The sequence below is a fragment of the Pogona vitticeps genome, chromosome 1, assembly GCF_051106095.1.
Source record: "Pogona vitticeps strain Pit_001003342236 chromosome 1, PviZW2.1, whole genome shotgun sequence".
In the NCBI taxonomy this organism is placed as follows: domain Eukaryota; kingdom Metazoa; phylum Chordata; class Lepidosauria; order Squamata; family Agamidae; genus Pogona; species Pogona vitticeps.
Genome location: NC_135783.1, coordinates 299,005,923 through 299,024,886, shown reverse-complemented (window position 1 = coordinate 299,024,886; position 18,964 = coordinate 299,005,923). Strand labels below are relative to the sequence as shown.

At 42.2% G+C, this 18,964-nt stretch overlaps 1 protein-coding gene across 7 annotated transcripts in view; it reads left to right on the top strand.

Annotated features, from left to right (window-relative positions):
• The window catches only part of ZFYVE1 (zinc finger FYVE-type containing 1), a 32,521-nt gene that overhangs the window by 9,840 nt on the left and 3,717 nt on the right, over positions 1 to 18,964 (top strand). For 4 of the 7 annotated variants that reach the window (XM_072986192.2, XM_078390968.1, XM_072986194.2 and 1 more), the window contains 9 exons: positions 454 to 958; positions 5,712 to 5,926; positions 8,584 to 8,690; positions 9,848 to 9,956; positions 11,103 to 11,200; positions 11,305 to 11,422; positions 12,202 to 12,372; positions 13,401 to 13,605; positions 17,739 to 17,852. In XM_072986192.2, coding sequence (XP_072842293.1) covers positions 454 to 958; positions 5,712 to 5,926; positions 8,584 to 8,690; positions 9,848 to 9,956; positions 11,103 to 11,200; positions 11,305 to 11,422; positions 12,202 to 12,372; positions 13,401 to 13,605; positions 17,739 to 17,852 — 1,642 coding nt within the window. The remainder of the gene's footprint in view (positions 1 to 453; positions 959 to 5,711; positions 5,927 to 8,583; positions 8,691 to 9,847; positions 9,957 to 11,102; positions 11,201 to 11,304; positions 11,423 to 12,201; positions 12,373 to 13,400; positions 13,606 to 17,738; positions 17,853 to 18,964) is intronic. The other 3 variants (XM_078390996.1, XM_078390987.1, XM_020810196.3) reach the window with 1 other exon arrangement.

The window sequence follows — 18,964 nt, the reverse complement described above, 5'->3', positions numbered from 1 at the left end:
CAGAGGCTAAATGTGTATCTGGATGTGTCTCAGCACTTTATAACTAGTTGGATACAATTCAGAATAATCACAAGCTATATCAAAATGAGCAACTTGTTCCTCTTCAAATGTAGTTAGACTACAACTCTCATCAGCCCCAGCCAGTATAAGCAGTGGTGAGGAATTATGGACCAAAATATTGGACCACACATATTAGAGAAATCTCTCTTTTTACTGTCTTTGTGATGAGCTGAGAATGATTTATTGACAGTAATGCTTTTGAGTACAAATAACAACAATATATAAAAAGGGGTGTTCTGAAAGGTCCTTCACAGTTGTGTATCTCTCTTCCCTTGTGGTTTTGGCAGACTCTGAACATTATAAGCTAGTCTGGGTTATAAATCAGGTCTCTGCAGTATTGACCTTTGTGGTTTGTACAGTTTCTCACACAGTCTTCCTTTTTTGTGTTGGAAGGTGGCAAATGAAGAAGAATTTATCAGAAAGTTGGACTGCAAGCCTGACCAGCATGTCAAGGTGGTGTCCATTTTTGGGAACACTGGTGATGGCAAATCGCATACCCTTAACCACACTTTCTTCTATGGCCGTGAAGTCTTTAAAACCTCTCCAGCCCAGGAGTCGTGTACAGTAGGGGTTTGGGCAGCTTATGATCCTGTCCACAAAATGGTGGTGATTGACACAGAGGGTCTTCTTGGGGCTACTGTAAACCTGAGTCAGAGGACCCGACTGCTTCTGAAAGTCTTGGCCATTTCTGACTTGATAATCTATCGCACCCATGCCGACAGACTTCACAATGATCTCTTCAAATTTCTTGGAGATGCTTCAGAGGCTTACTTAAAGCACTTCACCAAAGAGCTGAAGGCAACCACAGCCCGTTGTGGCCTGGATGTCCCATTGTCCACGTTGGGTCCTGGAGTCATTATCTTCCATGAGACTGTGTACACACAGTTGCTGGGTGCTGGTGAGTAGATAGAAATTAGCTGGATAGCAGTTGTTACAATGTTGATTTGGATAAGAGTTGGGAGTCAAGCACTACCTGAAGGGCCACAGGTTCCCTATCTCGGTTATAGCGTAATATCCAGAATTCAACATCATCACTTATAAGATCTGGGTTTTGAATCCTAATTTTCCTCACTTTTGATAAAACAAAGCAAGAGTGGACAACTTCAAGAGGTCATGTACCTCCAGACCCATACCTTGGAGAGCCACACTCTTCCTGTTTCCAGTAGCCTCCTCCCATTAAATACATATTTTTACATGAAAAAGAAAGGGTTCTTACAAATTCTGGAGGGCACGGAAATATTAGTTTCACCACATCCAGCTCCCTCTCTGCCATTGGTTTAGGCCCAGGGGGTTCCTCCCCTCCCCCCAGCAAAGTGATTGGGAGTCCTATCTGGGTTTAAAAAGGCCCTGTGACCTGAAATTGCATGGGGGTAATCCATTGTTCCCTTCTGCCAGGATGTATATTATTTATTTGATATATATTATTTTTTATATATACTATATTATTTATTTATTTTGGAGGGGGGATATGGAAGCAGGAGGCGACACTCGGTCTCCTGGGGGAGGATTTCATGTGGCTGAGGGAGGTAGAAAGTAGAGGAAGTGTGGAAGCGTTTAGGGTCTGTGCAGCAGTATGTAACTTATTAATCTGATTTGGGAACAACAGTCTTTGCCAGAACAAGGTCCTGTTTGGCAATTTTTAACGGGAAGTAATTTTGTCATTTTGAGATTATAATGAGATTATACCTCCGGCCTCTCTATTTATTACTATAAAATAAATGCCCATGTCAGAATAAATGAAACGAATAAGCATGTAAAGAAGATCGTAAGTTGTGTTACATAGACTTGTATAAAAAACTGCCCAGTTTCCTCTTCACCCTGACAGCTGTTCTGAAAGCAGGGGTGTCCTAGCTCTTATCCGATAACCTGCGCTGCTATAAGAGTAAGTGTGGCAGCTACATTAATATATACCTCAACTGGCTTCTCAGTAAGGGCTTTAACGTTTGGGTGGGCGGCTTTGTCAGGACCAGGAGCCCATTTTATGTCCCCAGGACCTTCCAGGGGCTACAGCGATTGCTAAAAATGCCCCAAAGTGCAACAAACAAACAAAACCTGACATTCCCCTGAAGTTTGTAAAAGTGGTGTTTTGAGTGTTAAAGGCTGCCCCCTTGGGCAAACTGCACAGTCCCAGAGTGGCACTAGAAGGACAGACTGATGAACAATTCCTGAGTACCTTGTGCCTAGAAAGCCCTGGGAAGGCTGGCCATCTGTCAGAATGGGCTGAAGAGTCGTTACTAAATTGTAAGCAGTCGGGGGACTGGTGGCTCACTTCTCATGGGGGCTTCCAGGAGCTGCAGTTCAATATTTTTGCCCATAAAACAGTTCCGGGGCTACGCTCTCTGCACTCCTGCTTAAACCAAAAGATATTAGCAGGAAAACCCATGTTTGAAGCTGAAAGAGCAATATCCCAGCCCTTCCGTTTTAGCAATACAGTAGGTAACGTGCTGGTAGGTACATGAATATGTCTTCCCTTCCAGGCTCCCTCATCCACTCATTCACTCACTCCCTACAAATAGAAAATCCACATGACATTCTTTGTGGTTGCTGGGTGCCCTTGCTGGCCCTCACGATATAGGTACAATAAAATGGTGTGATACACCGCTATAGGCGAGCATACTGCTATAAAAACTTGTATCACCATTTCATAGAATCATAGAAAAGTGAAGTTGGAAGGGGACTACAAAGCCATCAAGTCCAGCTCCCTGCTCAACGCAGGAATATAATCAAAGCATATCCACCAGGTGATTATCTTAAGTTTTTCTTGAATGCCTCCAGTGTTGGAGCACTCCCCAACTCCCAAGGTAACTGTTTCCGCTGTCATACTGCTCTAACAGTTAGGAGGTTTTTCCTTATGCTCAACTGAAATCTGTCTTCCTTTAACTTGAGCCCATTGTTGCGTGTCCTGCACTCTGGGATGATTGAGAACAGATCCTGCCCCTCCTCTGTATGACAGCCTTTCAGATATTTGAAAAGTACTATAATATCTCCCCTCGGTCTTCTTTTTTCAAGGCTAAACATTCCCAATTCTTTCAGCCTTTCCACATAAGGCTTGGTTTCCAGGCTCCTGAGCATCCATTTGATGCTATGAAATGTAGTGACAACTGCCTTAGATGGCTTTTTGTGAGTTTTCATGGGTTACAGTGTTTATTTCAATGTGAACTTTCATGACGACACTCACGAGCCGGTTTCAGAATGCTTCAACTTCCCAGGATACCTCTGTTACAGATGTATTACAGAATAGTTGTGGCGAAAAGGAATTATAAATGAAAATATGAGAGAGAGAGAGAGAGAGAGATACAGTATGAAGTGGGTTATATTTACAGATTCCAACATAAATCAAAAGGATTAAGTAAAGATATAGGATTCTTAGCACATTATGGCCAGAATCCTATAGCATGAAGTAGAAATTATGTAGTTTGTATGATCATTCCAAATGTCTGTCATAACCTAGGTTGCTCACTTCATGGTGTATTCAGTTGCACCACCAGAGGCTAGAAAACTGCAAAAACCACTTCTGAAGTTCTGCTTAGCATAGGCATCCTTCAGTCTTGAGAGACTGTTACCCAAGCAGCAGATCCCCCCTCTCCACCTTGCTGAAATGGTCCAATGGAAAGGCAAGAGCCAATACAACTGGTTTCAGCAAGGTCGCAGGAGTTGGCAGAACGACACGAACTGCCTTTGGGACTCCAGCTCCGGATTTTGCCTCTAGGTTAACTCCTGAAGCCTTTTCCATGAGTGGATATAGCCACAAGGCAGTGGAGGTTTGAAATTGGAGTTTTCCTTCTGCTGGATGGGCTGCATTCCATGGCTGACGAGCCCCACCTACCTGGCCTGCTCTTTAATAGTGCGGAAGTATGATCTGACCCTTAAAGCTTTCCTGCCTCCCACATGCAGTATTTCACATTTGAATTTTCGCCAATGTACATTAATACTCTAGATTCATCCACAGTCTTGGGTACAGCTAAAATCCTGACCAGCAAAGCTAGTGGTGAAGGCCTCTAGGACTTTTTGTCCAGGTAGAGGTATTTATTTTATTTTTTAGTTATTTTATTAGATTTATACCCACCCATCTAGACTAGGTCTATTCTGGGCGGCAAAGAAAAGTCAGTGCAATCCTGTGCATGTTTATCTCCCCAAATGTGCGCTGCTTATATACCATCCCATAACACTTAAAGCACTCTCTGGGCAGTTTAGAATTTCCAAACTCCCCAGCGAGTTTGGTACTCAATTTACTGACTTCAGAAGGATGGAAGGCTGAGTCAACCTTGAACTGGCTACCAGAGCCTGTTTGGACCAAACTCAGGTCATGAGTACTGCAGTTTAACCACTGAGCCATGAGATTTTTCTCCAGTGTTATGAAGGTCTTTGTCTCTGCAGATCTTGGTGCTAGCTAGTTCCTGTGCACCTGGTTAATAGTAAGGGTTGATGAGTGTACTAGTTTATCAGCACATACAGGGCTGAAAATTCTTCCATCTACTGAGCACAATAATACGTATTGCCAAAGGAGTGTGTATAAGACCAAAGCCTAAATCACACTTTGTTCCCATGATCTTGGCAATAACTTACCTTCAGACTCATGGTCTGCCTGTGTCATATCTCATTAGCCCCTGAAAAAGGGATGAAACTACAGACTTCCATGTCACATCTAAAGCAAAGCAAAGCGTGCTGCTTATATACCGCCTCATAGCACTTCAAGCACTCTCTGGGCGGTTTACAAGTTAATTATGCAGGCTACACATTGCCCCCCCCCAGCGAATTATGTACTCATTTTACCGACCTCGGAAGGATAGAAGGCTGAGTCAACCTTGAGCCGGCTACCTGGGATTGAACCCAAGGTCGTGAGCACAGTTTTGGCTGCAATACAGCGGTTTAACCACTGCGCCACGAGGCTCTTCTACACAGTCAAGAGGCATCTTCGGCTGTTTTCTGACTACATTCCTGTTCACATTTTAAAACGACAATTTTCAAAACATAATACTGAACTATAACTTAATCTCAAGGTCCTCAGGATCCATGTTCACCGTAAGTTCATCGGCTTCAGCTCTAACTCATTTAAGCTGCTTGCAGGAAAAATTTTTTTTTGTCAAAATGCACAAAAAAGTATGCACTTTCAGAGATGGAGATGGGGGCTTGATCTTGTCTACACAAAGTTGCAGAGGGGAATTAGCCATACAAGGAAGGAATCAGTATCTCTCAGGGGAATGATCAAAAATGTTTCTGGAGATTTTAATAAGGTTTCTAAGGAATTTCTAATATTATGCTAAATTGAAAGGGGAAAAAAACCCTTCAGAATAACTTAAGAAAGAACTGGCAAATAGATCTGTTACTTCTCATCTCCATATGTTGTCACTAATAAACGTGCATCTGTAGAGACAAACTCCATTTGAGTACTGCAGAAATTTCTAATAGTATGTTTTCTGTTCCATAATGAGATCTTTGAGCTGTAGCATATTTTTATGCTAATATCACATAATTTTTTTTAAAAAAAGCAGAAAGCATTTTAACAATGAAATCAAATCTGATTTAAATGAAACAGATTTGATTAAAAATTTAAATTCCTTTTCTAAAAATCACAGATTTTTATCCACTTGGGGAAGAATGGTGTGTTTTTCGCAGCAGCTGTAAAATGTACCTGTTTCAAATGTTTTTAGATAATCCTTCTGAGGTGCCTGAGAAGCTAATCCAGGATCGGTTCCGGAAACTCGGTCTCTTCCCTGAAGCTTTCAGCTCAATCCATTACAAAGGAATAAGGACCCAGAACCCTCCAACAGATTTCTCTGGACTCCGGCGTGCTGTGGAACAGCAACTGGAAAATAATACTACACGCTCTCCCCGACCTCCTGGAGTTATCTACAAAGCGCTCAAAGTAAGTTTAAGATCATGACTTACTGTAGTAGCGAAGGAGACCAGATGCCGTGGCTGCATCAAGACACTTCTAGGTCAACAGTGGTGGCAGGGGGGGGGGGCTGTTCTTTTCCAAGGCCCCAGTGGCCTCCTCTGGTTCTGCAGCAGTTGTCTTCAGCCTCTGGGCCTTGAGGTGTTTGGGATTTAGTCACCAGGATCCCCAGCCCAGCATGAGACTTTAAGAGATGAAGTACAAAACATTGGGTTGGAACAAAGGTTGAGATCTCCTGCTCTTGGGCATGGATCGACAACCAGGTGTTCTCCAGAGACTTCAGGTGACGTTAGCTGTGGCCCCCCCAGGGGATGATGGAGCGCACTGATATTGGGAGGGCATCAGGTGACAGAAGGCTTATTTCAAATTTCAGAGTCCTCCAGTTTGCCTTGGTGGTGAAGTGAGGTAATTCTCACATACATATAGATACAGAGATATCTCAAGGATAGGGAAGCCTGTGCTTGCTAATATAGTAAGTGAGTCACAGCATATGTTGCAAGATAGATGTCAGGTTCATCCCAGGAATCTGAGCTGAAGTATAGGCTGGACCTATCCTGTTCCATTTTTGGGAACTGAAGTGGCAATTAAATCTTACTTCAGTATCCATGACAAGGTAGCATCTTCTACCATGTCTGAGGGATGTGGACTAGCTTCTGGGACACACACACACACTGTGAGAAACACACAGCTCTTAATTGCAACAGAGGTCTGTGCCTGGAGAGCTCAAGAGAAATATCCCGTGTGGTGTTGATTCTGCCCCCTGGACCTGCTGCCTGGGGCAGTCACCTCAGTTTGCCCAATAGTAGGACCAGCCCTGATAGGTACTCATCTTTTTCTCTCTTAGCTAGCCAAAAAGGGGGGGGGGTGTCCAAGCTGACAACTGGCACTAATGTCTGAGTTTAGTTGATGACTGTTCTCCTTGTCCAGTTTCTATAGTCTTAACAAAAAACAAGTTAGAAGAAACTTTTGACTGGGTGTGTGCAGAGCTTTCTCAGGCCAAGTCTTAAGTCTTTTCTTTCTGCACCATCAAAAATAGTTTTTTTAAATAACTTCTGTAATACAGATACTTGCCCTCTGGGTTCTAGTAATGATAGCTCGTGGTCTGTAAATGCACCAGCAAGACAGTAATATATTGTTGCTGAGGTAACTGAGAGTTAAGACATGGTCTCCAGGCAACAACCTATTCTCTGATTTGCTTTGACTTCCCTCAGTTTTCTTAAATGAGGAGATGGCTTTTTGTCTGGTGATAGCAAAAGCATGACATCTTGAGTGTTGAGAGCACAGCTCTGCAGGGGACATCGTAAGACTACTGGTAGCTGCTGGAGAAGATGTCTGATAAGGCCCCTGACTTTCAAAATGAGGAGACGTCTTCTGCTGTGTTGTCCTTTGTGTTCACATTTAATCCTGGTATCACTAACTACTACCAGTACTGTCTTGTTATGCATGTTTAATCAGAAGTAAATAGCACTGAATTTAATGGTGCTTATTTCCAGAATAAATGTGCACAGGATTTCAACTGAACATATCCATCCTGCAATCCTTTCTACTCCAGACCATAATTAACACAAGTTTTTATAAAATCACCTTTATGCATCAAGGTTATATTATGCTGTTAACTTCACTCTGTTTATTCATAGCGCACATCTATTTATGGATGACAGTCTGTGAAATAGGCACATTTTAATCACAGGAGAAATGGTGATTTGTCAGAAAAAGAGGGAGGTCCCTGCTAGAATCCTAAGTGATCAAGCCGTTTCCTTCTTGGATTTCTTCTCAGAGATATTATGGCTTTGATAACTACATGGCAGGAACTGACTTATAAAGGACTCCTTTTCCAAATGGAAAAGGTACCCCCTACCCCAATAGTCCTTACAGTTTCCTGGTGCTATTTTTGCAATTTTGCAGTCTCTACACTCAGACTTTTATTCACTCAGACCATTTCAGGAAATTTATGTTTTATGTTTTAACTAAAATTCAGGCTGTCAGCGTTTTACTATATTTTTGTATTCTCAGCTGCTCACTGTTTCCATGTGTGTCTGTGAGAAATGAAATTCAAAGCCATATTCTTGACTGTTTTTAACTGTTTCATCTTGTATCTTATTTTGCTCTTTGCTCTGTAAAACTACCCAGCAATGTTTGTTGGTATATACAGTGAACAAATGACGATGACGACTATTGTGATGGTGATAAAATAAAAATTAACTCAGGAAACGTTTTCCACGTGGGTGGTCATAAAAACCACCTAAAATTCAGGAAGTGGATTCTACGAGCAATATGTAGCAGTAAGCCACATACCATATTTTTTGCTCCATAAAACGCACCTTTCCATAAAATGCACCAAATTTTTAGGAGAAGAAAACAGGAAAATATAATCTGTTTTTTTTTCACTCCATAAGACGCACAGACTTTCCACCCCCCCTGCTTTGTGGGAAAAAGTGCGTCTTATGGTGCGAAAAATACGGTAATATTTGACTGTATTTTTTGAAGCTGCCTTGAAATCCTGATATGCCGGTTAGTATTGCATGCCCTACTGATAGAAAATAACTGATGATGCCAATGGAATTGTTGGTTTAATATCCTGCAGTTCTATGTTCATTGTTGGTTTTTCCCCCCTCACTGTTTTGTAGGCACTGAGTGATCGGTTCTGTGGTGAGATCCCAGATGACCAAATGGCTCATAGTTCCTTCTTCCCAGATGAGTATTTCACCTGTTCCTCTGTTTGTCTCAGCTGTGGGTAAGTGAATGAGAAGCCCTTTCTTTGAATTAAGTCTGAAGGTACCTTATTACTTACTACTTTTCTTTATCCATTTGTTTGCATTTATACTTTGCCATTTCTACTACTGATTTATGCGCTTGAAGTGGCTTGCACTAGTCATAAAACAATAAAAACAAGTGAAAACAAAGGCTAGCTATAGAATTGTTAAAATTAAACAAAATCAAACATGCAAGTCTGGTTGAAATTAACACACAAACAGTTAAAATCTGCTCAGTAAATTGAAGAATATTATGAACTAATTTCAAATATAAATTCTTGCTCATACAAGCAGTGAGAGTGGAAAGAGACTACAACTCTCATGGCATACATCCCATAGTTTGCTTTGGAGACATAGAGGAGAATGCTTTATTTCAGATTTCTCTCTAATTGGTCTCTGCAGCTGTTGAAAATTTCAATAGAACCTCTTGAAATTTATTTATTTATTTATACACACCCCACCTTTTTCCTTAAATGTACCCAGGATTACTTACATCATTAAAATACAGTATTAAAGCTAAGAACAGTGAGTATAGAAATACTAAAAATGCCATATGAAATGCCATATGAAAAAAAACATAAGCCACACCAAAACACATTCAAAACAGTAGGGTACCACAATCCATTAAAAAACCACACTCAGGCAGCCAGTCATTCAGGGAAAGCTTGCCTGAAGAGAAATGTCTTCTCCTGCTACGATGGCTGGACTTTAGATAGGCAGGCCCTGTGCCGTTTATTGCTGTGTTGGTTAAAACCAATGCTGTGAATAGACCTGGAAGAGCAGCTTTCAATCAGTTAAGGTATTTCAGTTGTTTATGGTTATAAGAGCTTGATACCATGCACCGTTTAGCCGCCTATCTGCGACATGCTGTAGCAATTGAACATCCTGGACCTCCTCAAGGGCAGTGCATTGAAGCAGTCTCAAAGTGCAATATAACTAACACCTCATGAAATGAAAGTTTGTGCAAAAAGCGCTCTGCATTTTTTGCGCAACTTTAGTGGGAACTCACTTAATTTAATTTAGCCTGTGTGAAAACACAATCGCCATCAGTTGGTATTATATTGAGGTGTCTCTTGCTGGCAGGCAGGTTGCCCCCACCTCCATATTACCATTTCTTTGCTATGTTTTGAAACTCCAGGTCTGGATGTAAGAACAGCATGAACCATGCAAAAGAAGGAGTGCCTCATGAAGCTAAGAACCGCTGTAGATATACCCATCAATATGATAACAGAGTTTTTACCTGCAAGGTGAGTGGAGCAAGTGAACTAGAGTCTCTGACCTACTAAACTGATAATTCATGCATTGTGACCTGTCAGGTGCTTGACAGCCAGTGTGGGGAAGATGCTGGATTCTTATCAGCTTGCTTGCTTGCTTGCTTATTTATTTACTTATTTATTTATTTGTTTGTTTATTTATTTATTTATTTCTATCCCGCCCATCTGGCCTATTCAATCACTCTGGGCGGCAGCTTAACCAGGCCTTATTATTTGTAAAGATAATTGGAGCAGTTAATGTTGCAGAGTTTTGAATTTCTGGTAAAATTCCTTTCTGTTACACAGCAGAAGTACAGAAATTCACAGAGGCGAACAGCTATAAATTCCCCAGATAATCCATCGTTTTCTAATTAACTTGCATTCATAGTCTCCGGGACATTTGTAGGAGAAAGAATAAAAAATCATACTTCATTACTTACAGTTGTGAACAGATCAACAGCAAACTAACAGACTGACTACTTCTGAAAGACTAAAGAGAAGGAAAAGGAACACCCAGGAGAGAGGCAGGGCTCTCTTTGAATTTGGAGGTGGGAGGGAACAATGGATTAGGTTGACTGGCAACTAGCAGTTCAGAGCAGAAATAACACACCTCTTCTAATGCTCCTCTCCCTCTCTGTCTTCTTATCCCACTTGGTGTCAAATCTTCCTCCTAGATGAAACTGAAATACTTAAAATATCAATGACTGGAGCGATGACAGTGTGTTTGTGGCGGGGGTTGGAGAGGATACGCAAAAGGCTATCTTATGTTCTTAAAAATAGATGTTGGCCTTTTGGGAGTCTTGGGAACAAAAGGGGAGCAGAACAGGAGGTGAAATAAGTTTGTCTTCCCACTCCTCTTTGTAGGTGTTAGAGAACTCACCTATGTTTTCCAGTCTTAGGCAAAAGAAACAGAAACTCGTCCCCAGGTATTTGCTCTGGAGAGTCAGAGTCACTTTGGCTTTCTCAAGCCTCTTGTGTGAATTTTAACACACTAGTAAATAACACTTACTACTTAGTTTTTACTGCTTCCTTTTGAAGAAAAATATATTACATTTCTTCTTTAAAAAAAACAGGCTTCATGTGAGTGCAAGGCTTTGGGGTTGGAGGAGAAATCTTTTCAAGAGTTCTCTCCTATTCTAGGCCTGTTACGAACGGGGAAATGAAGTCCGGGTGGTGCCCAAAACATCTGCTTCCACTGATTCTCCTTGGATGGGTCTTGCCAAGTATGCTTGGTCAGGGTGAGTACTGGAACCTCTCTTCCTTCCCTTCCTATTCGTAGCTCTTGTCTCTGATGCTGGGAGTGACCAGATTTATTTATTTTTTTTTACTTCCACGAATGCAGCTATGTGATTGAGTGCCCCAATTGTGGCGTTGTGTACCGTAGCCGGCAATACTGGTTTGGCAACCAAGATCCTGTGGACACCGTTGTGAGGACAGAAATTGTGCACGTCTGGCCAGGAGTAAGTCTGCTGCATGAATTGGCTTCTGTTTCTTTTGATCTGAAGGGGAACGATCCGGCTACCAGGATGCTCGTTCCTTGGTGTCCAGTGACCCCACTCTCAAGAGCTACAGGAGAGCCAGAGAAGCTTTGCATGTCCGGTTATTTGAAATGAATGTCCGTGTCACCCTGTTATGGTCTTTGAAACCTGGTTTGGAACTGCATCAGATAGCTGCTGCCCAGCATCAATAGCTCATGGAAGTAGAGGCCTGCAGATTCATGTTTTGAGAAATAGTTCCTTGGGAATTCTGGGAATTGTCATTCAAAAACACAAGTCTGCCCACTTCTGAAAAATGAGGCACTGCTGCATTCACCCTAACTGGTTCTCTGTGTCCTGCCTCTCGGTTTCTCTTAGGAGTCAATTCACGTGCTTAGGCTGTGGACTTCAAAGCAGAGAGTGAGGAGGGGGACCCTTCATCCTTTTTCTGGAAGCTTGGGTGATCCATGCTGGCTGGAGGAAAAGTTAGACCAGCGAATGCTTCTGAGCATTACTTGAACTCCTCCAGAGGAAATGGCATGTGATTCTGAAGTGTCACCATCAGTTAGGGCAGGCATCCTTCCTCTGAGTGTGTTTGCTTGCACTTCTTAGCTCTCCCCATTCCTTGAATAAAAGTCTGGGTCCGTGATAGCTTTTGAAAGAAGGCGAAGTGTCAGCAGCAGGCAGGTCTGTTGAGATGTCTATTGCATCAACATTTCTCTTCTCTCTCTCTCTCTCTCTCTCTCTCTCTCTCTCTTTTGCAGACGGATTGCAGCCTGAAGGACAATAATAATGCTGCCCAACGCCTTATAGATGGAATGAATTTCATGGCACAGTCGGTGTCTGAACTGAGCTTGGGGCCCACGAAAGCAGTGACGTCCTGGCTGACAGATCAGATTGCCCCTGCTTATTGGAAACCTAATTCTCAGATTCTGGTATTTAGCAGCCCCCATGCTTTCATGCTAACAACTATCCCCTCTTCCTTTGTCCTTTTCTCCTCCTCTAAAGAGATGGCCATAACGGTTCATTATTTGATGGAATGCATCTTTTATATTCTTATGGACTCATAACTTCCACTGTTGTCTGGGTTGCACATATTCATTCCCCAGGGGAGAGTCCAAAAGGCCTCCGAGAGACACAGCAACCTTACGAACAGTGTTCACTCTTCTCCCCACCCCTTCTCTGCAAGAAAGGAGTGTGTGTGAGGCAACAGCCTCCATAGTAAACTGGGGAGGGAGGATGAAACAGCCCCATGACAGAGAGATGCTTTAAACTCAAGATGGAATATGAGTTTATTTCTCTTCCTTCCCCACCATGAAGAATGTGAGAAACTGCTATACGTGCCCTCTCTGGGACTAAATTCTCAGTTATTTTTAGGTTCCTTTCTGGAAAAGGAGGGGGAATTAGTCTCTACTTTTGCCTCCAGATCAGAGTTCTGGTTTCTACCATCTCCCTCTCTGTCTCTCATGGGGGGGGGGGGAGTAAAAACAAAGAGAGTACATAATTCATGACAGCTGTTTCTTTCTCAAGGTAGCACTGCTGACTTGCTTCTTTTGCTTTCTGTTTCTGAGAGCTTGGAAATAATACATTAGAGTTAATGTGCTGAAATGGTTAACGTTTGCATTAAATTGGAGGGCGCTGCTCCATCCAAGCTTCAGAAAATAACCTTTTAACAGTGAGGCCACAAACTCCTTAGTAATGTGGTTAGCTTAGCCCAGTGGTTCTTAACCTTGGGTTACTCAGGTGTTTTTGGACTGCAACTCCCAGAAGCCTTCACCACCAGCTGTGCTGGCTGGGGTTTCTGGGAGTTGCAGTTCAAAAACACCTGAGTAACCCAAGGTTAAGAACCACTGGCTTAGCCAGTTGAGTTTAAGACACATACTTCACCCTGCTTCGTTACGTTGTCTAAGCTAAAAAGAAAAGAATTCAATGGTGGTTTGTTTGATTTCCCCGTCTTGTTTAGAATTGCAAGAAGTGTGGTATATCTTTCAAGGATAATGACACCAAACACCACTGTCGGGCTTGTGGAGAAGGTTTCTGTGATGGCTGCTCCTCCAAGACCCGTCCTGTCCCTGAACGTGGCTGGGGGCCTACGCCTGTGCGAGTGTGTGACAGTTGCTATGACAACAGGGGCCTTCAGTTAGGTAATCCCATCCTGGCTACATTAGGTGTGTGATTCATGGGGGCATTATCTTTTTTTATTACTGTATTATAGAGTCATGTTGTGATTATCGCTATTTTCTGTGATTTCAGACTGTGGCCAGGATTAATGGACTGTTCAAGTCCTTTGATCATCTCTCTTGTTCTGTTTCATTTAAAAGCCGTCAAGGGAGCCCTTGTATTGGATTGGGACTGTGGTGCAGCAGGGAGGGAGTCATGACCTATCCTGTTTTCTTCCTCCATATTCATTCCCCCAAACTTTCTCTCCCAAGAGTGAAATGACCCAAATGGAAACTTACCTGTAGAAGGAACTTTTTAAAAGGCAGAAAGTCTGACCATGAATTTGCAACACTGTGTAGCAAAAGCTGGGCATATGAGAAACATTTATTACCAAATTAGTTTCCAAACGTGTTGATATTTTTTCTTCAAAAAAATTATTCAACCTAGAAATTAATATTCACTTGAAGAAATCCATATAGTAAAATGGATTCCTTCAGTAGCTGTAGGAAAACTTTGTTCAAATTAAAAGGTAATAGGGAAGCATATGGAGTATACTACTTTCTCATTGATCTCACCCTTTAAGTCAGGTGTGGGGAACCTTGCGCCATCCATATGGTTTGCTACAATTTCCACAATCCCTCTCCCTTGGCTATTCTGGGTGGGACTGATAGGAGTTGTAGGTGAAAACTTTGGCTCACCTTTTTTCAACCTGGCACCCTTTTAGGAAGCTGTAGCTTCCAACTCAGTGAGTTAGGTATTTGACTTTGCAGCCAGGAGCTGGGAGTTCAATTCCCCATTGTGCTTGTGTACCCTTGCTCAAGCTGTACAGTCCCAGAGACCCCATAGAAGAACAGAATGGGAAACCGCTTCTGAATATTCTCTACATTCCTAACATAGAAAACCCTGGATGGGAGTCACCATAAGTTGGAATCAACTTGACAGCACACAGTTATTACAATTAGCTTCTCCAATCTCACAAGTTTCCCCAGACATCAGGGATTATGAGACTTGTAGTCTAATTCAGACATTGGCACTAGTATATTACCATGTTATTACTAAAGTTGAACATTTTCTAATATAATTGAGAAATATAATAGGTTTTTTTAACTTCATTTACTTTTTAAAATCAGTGTTTTTCCAATGATAAGCTAGTCAGGTGTTAGATATAGTGGACAGGAGGAAAAGAAAGCTGTCCCCAGGTTACAAGGTCATCATTAAATTACATAAGAAACCTGTTTCTTCTCCCACTCGGAGATCTGTCTTGTCCAACCTGATTAAGAGTCTTAAAGAAAGCTTTAAAAAGAGTTACAATAAGGAGAGGAAATTGCAGGAAGGGGGAAAGGAAAACAAGGACGGTGTTTCTGGTTGTGTGGAGAAGAAATGGGATCTTCAAAAACTTCTTGCAGTGTTCTGTCCAGAGCAAAACACAGGGGCAGAGGGATGGGATGAGTGAAGTTATGGACGAGATGTTTCATCTTCATTCTGGTAAGGCTTCTGCTGTATTACATATAATATACAGTGGTGCCTCGCTTAACGATTGCCTCGTTTAGCGATGAATTCGCATAACGATGTGTTTTTTTAGAAAATAATATGCCCCGTATAACGATGTTTCCTATGGGCGATTTTCGCTTAGCGAAGTTTGGGACCATGCTTCGCATAACGAATGCGATTTTAGGTCCCCTGCTTCACTTAACGAAGTTTCTTTTTTCAATTAAAAAAGTGTCTTAGAAGGGTCAAAAACAGTTCTAAATGCTTGGATTCGTTAGAGGACCCCCTAAGTCATGTGCAAACCTGATTTGACTTTGATCTGACTTTTCGTTAATTTATGGTTAATTTTTTTTTCCGGCCCATAGGAACCAATGGACCTGTCAAAATCTGACAGCTCCATGCTTTCCTATGGGGGAAGAAAAAAATCACAAAAAATTAAGGAAAGTTCAGATCAAAGCCAAATCAGGTTTGCACATGACTTAGGGGGTCCTCTAACGAACCCAAGCATTTAGAACAGTTGCTGAGTCTTCGCTATTTTTTTGTGAATTGTTTCTTCCCCCATAGGAAATAATGGAGCTGTCAGATTTTGACAGCTGTCAAAAGTTGGGGGGGGAAATTCACCATAAATTAACGAAAAGTCAGATCAAAGCCAAATTAACTTTTGCATCCGTTTTAGAGGGTGCAGAAGCTAATCCAAGCATTTAAAACCATTTTTGACCCTTTTATGACACACTTAATTTTGCAAAAATTGACTTCGCAAGGCCCTTGAAATGTATTGAGTCAGCTTCAATACATTGCAATGGAGGAAACATTGTTTCGCTTAGCGATGTTTCCTATGGGTTTTTTCGCTTAACAACGGCAATCCGTTCCAATTGGAACGGATTAACCGGTTTCCAATGCATTCCTATGGGAAATGGTGTTTCGCATAGCGATGGTTTCACATAGCGATGTTTTTTTTGGAACCAATTAACATCGCTATGCGAGGCACCACTGTACATTTAGATAGCAATTTAAATATATTTATTTCAGTGTAAATGCAATTCAGTTATTGGTTTTCAGCTTATTAACAATTAATTTAACATGCGACAATTTTGCCACTAACTTTATACTCTCTGGACCCACCCATCTGGAGGGGACCACATTGGGGAAGGCTGCTGTAGCTGCTCGGCTCATAGCAATGCCTTCACCAGAGATGCACCGTGGTAACACTGTCATTGCATGTGCATACTATGGAATGGGGAGGCAGGTGTCAGGGCCCTCCGGGAATTAAAATGTCATTCCTCACTAACCTCCATTGCTTATATTTTGAAAATATAAAGAAACCTGGTGCCTTTGGGCTGCAATTTCCAACCTTCCTCTTGTCACGTTGGGTGAGGCTGATGAGATTGTCGGTCAAAGCATGTGGATGGTCAAAGGTTCCCCACCCTGTCATAAACCATAATGTGACGTGCGTTCTTTGGATTGTGCACAGATGTACAGATTTTTCTGCTGTTAAGATGTTTTCTGATCCCTCACCCACAGCAATTTTCAGTCTTCTAATGACCAATCCAATTCATCTCCATATGATTTTAGTGGCGGTGGGGGTCTAAAACACACAGGTCATGACATTTCATTTATCCCAATATTTTGGTCAGGTTCTTTCGTCAGGTTCATTAAGAACCATTCTGAGAGGGAAATGGCTTTGTAATCAACATAAAGGCCAACCAAACTGCTTTGTGTAGCACAAAACTCTGCACCTGATTACTTTCTGAGATTTCTTGGCCTTTTCCTTTATTCCAGTCCTCTTCCCCTCCCCCGCTGTTATTAACATTTACACAGGAGATGTCACTTGCAGAATAGTGAAACACAACTGAATTGTACCACTCATACATACATGCATACAGACATGCCTGTCAGAAGATTACCCCTGATGTGCACCAGGTCCTTTCGGTGGTGGTTTAATGTCATGAAAATAAGGGCTAAGAAGAAGGGTGTGCAGTAAATCATCTGCTCATTTCATAATGGATTCTGCTCATAAGTGCAAACAGTGAACTAGCTATGTTGAGATCATAACCTTGGTGAAGATACTCCTGTGGGGAAGTCTTGGCACCCACTTTCAGAGTAATAGATCATAGATTTCAGCCATCAGGAACCCATGTACACTCAGCAGAGGTAGAGAGAAGCATTCTAGCTCCACCCACTTCATCACCCACTTCATTGCTTTTCTACACATCAGTCTGGAAAATCAGTGGAGAAAGCCCATACAGGTAGCAGAAGCTCTCCCTCTCCACCCTCATATCCCTCTATGTACATGATGGTGCCAAATTCTGGAGTTAGAAACAGAGGGGATGGAGTTGGAGCACTCTCTACTTCCCGTGGTGAGTAGACGTGGATCCCTAATGCCTGAATAGGCCTCATGCCTAATAGCACTAACTCAGGTATGGCCGATGTTTGGCCCATTATCTCTCACCATTAGCTATGCAGGGCTAGGGCTGATAGGAGCTACAGTCCATCAGCATCTGTAAGAGCAGCAGTAAATCCATCCCTGTATGAAGCACTGCTCGAGCTGGCTAATGATCCTGTTGGGGTATCTTGTTTATTTCCAAATAGGATGACTGTGAATTAAGCTGCATCTGCATTTTTTTTGTCCTAAGACCTAACCTCTGTTTTTTAGATGTGCCTGAGGCTCCGACAGATGAGGAAGGTGGGACGGTGATAGCCAGGAAAGTTGGCGAAGCAGTACAGAACACTCTCGGGGCTGTTGTGACTGCCATTGACATCCCATTAGGTAAACGTTGGTGACTGCATCTAGAAAACATTTTAACTTTTCGGCTCAAAGGTTAGATATAGAGTTGGGATTAGTGGAAAAAGCAGCTACAGTGTTCTGAGAGGCATTTGATGTCTCTTCATGGCTGTAGTTGGTGAATGTGCATTGGAACGATTTCTTCCTGGTGCTATTGTGTGTGGCAGGGCTGATTCTTTCCCTTCCAATGCCTGACTCTCTGGAGCATGCTAGCTGGATGAAAGAGACTACATAATAAGCGTTACTTAACATAATTGTGGCCTGTGCAACTAGTGAATCCTGCAGAACACATCATAACAGACACAGCTTGGTTGCAGATGCAGGAGATTTTTTTCCCTATGTGTATTTTCCCCCACCAATGATAACATGGCAGTTTCCATGATTGTTTGGATCTTTCCTGGACATATTGGACAGTTTGCTTTGTAGTGCTTACTCTTGTCCTTGGTCTGTGAGGAAATAGATGAAAGAAAAGTGAGGCAGTATGTTCGTCCCATCTAACAGCATGCTTTATTGGTTCTGGAACAGTAATGGTGTGGTGTAGTGGGCAGAGAGTTGGACTAGGGCTGAGGAGACATGGGTTCAAATCTCTGCTTAGCCATGGAAATTCACTGGGAGTTGACACTGATAATACCACTCCATTTGTTAATATTTTACATGCCTTGAAAACCTTATTAAGATGCCATTAATCAGGTGTGACTCCACTGCACATAACAACTCCAGAGTGCATTAAACCTGAGGGTTTGCTAACTGATTTCTAGTACAAAGGGTGAAATATACTATTCCCAGGAGGCAAGAAGTCTTGGTCTCTTTTAAGCTTTCATGCGGAGGTCTCTGTTATGGTGAAATAGTTGAAGATACAATGCTAGCTTGAGAAGCCTTGGAATATATTACATCTTCCTGGCTCCCAAAGCTGACTCACACATGTGGGATGAAATCTTGATGACATAACCATGCCTGTGGAAGGCTGATAATGTCATCAGCAGTAGGTGATTTTTGGAAATTAGACACTTTCTACTTGGAATCCTGCAGCTTTCACAAGGTGAAAGGGACTACCTAGGAGCTGGAAGACTAAGTAGGAGGAGTTTAATTTCTGAAAT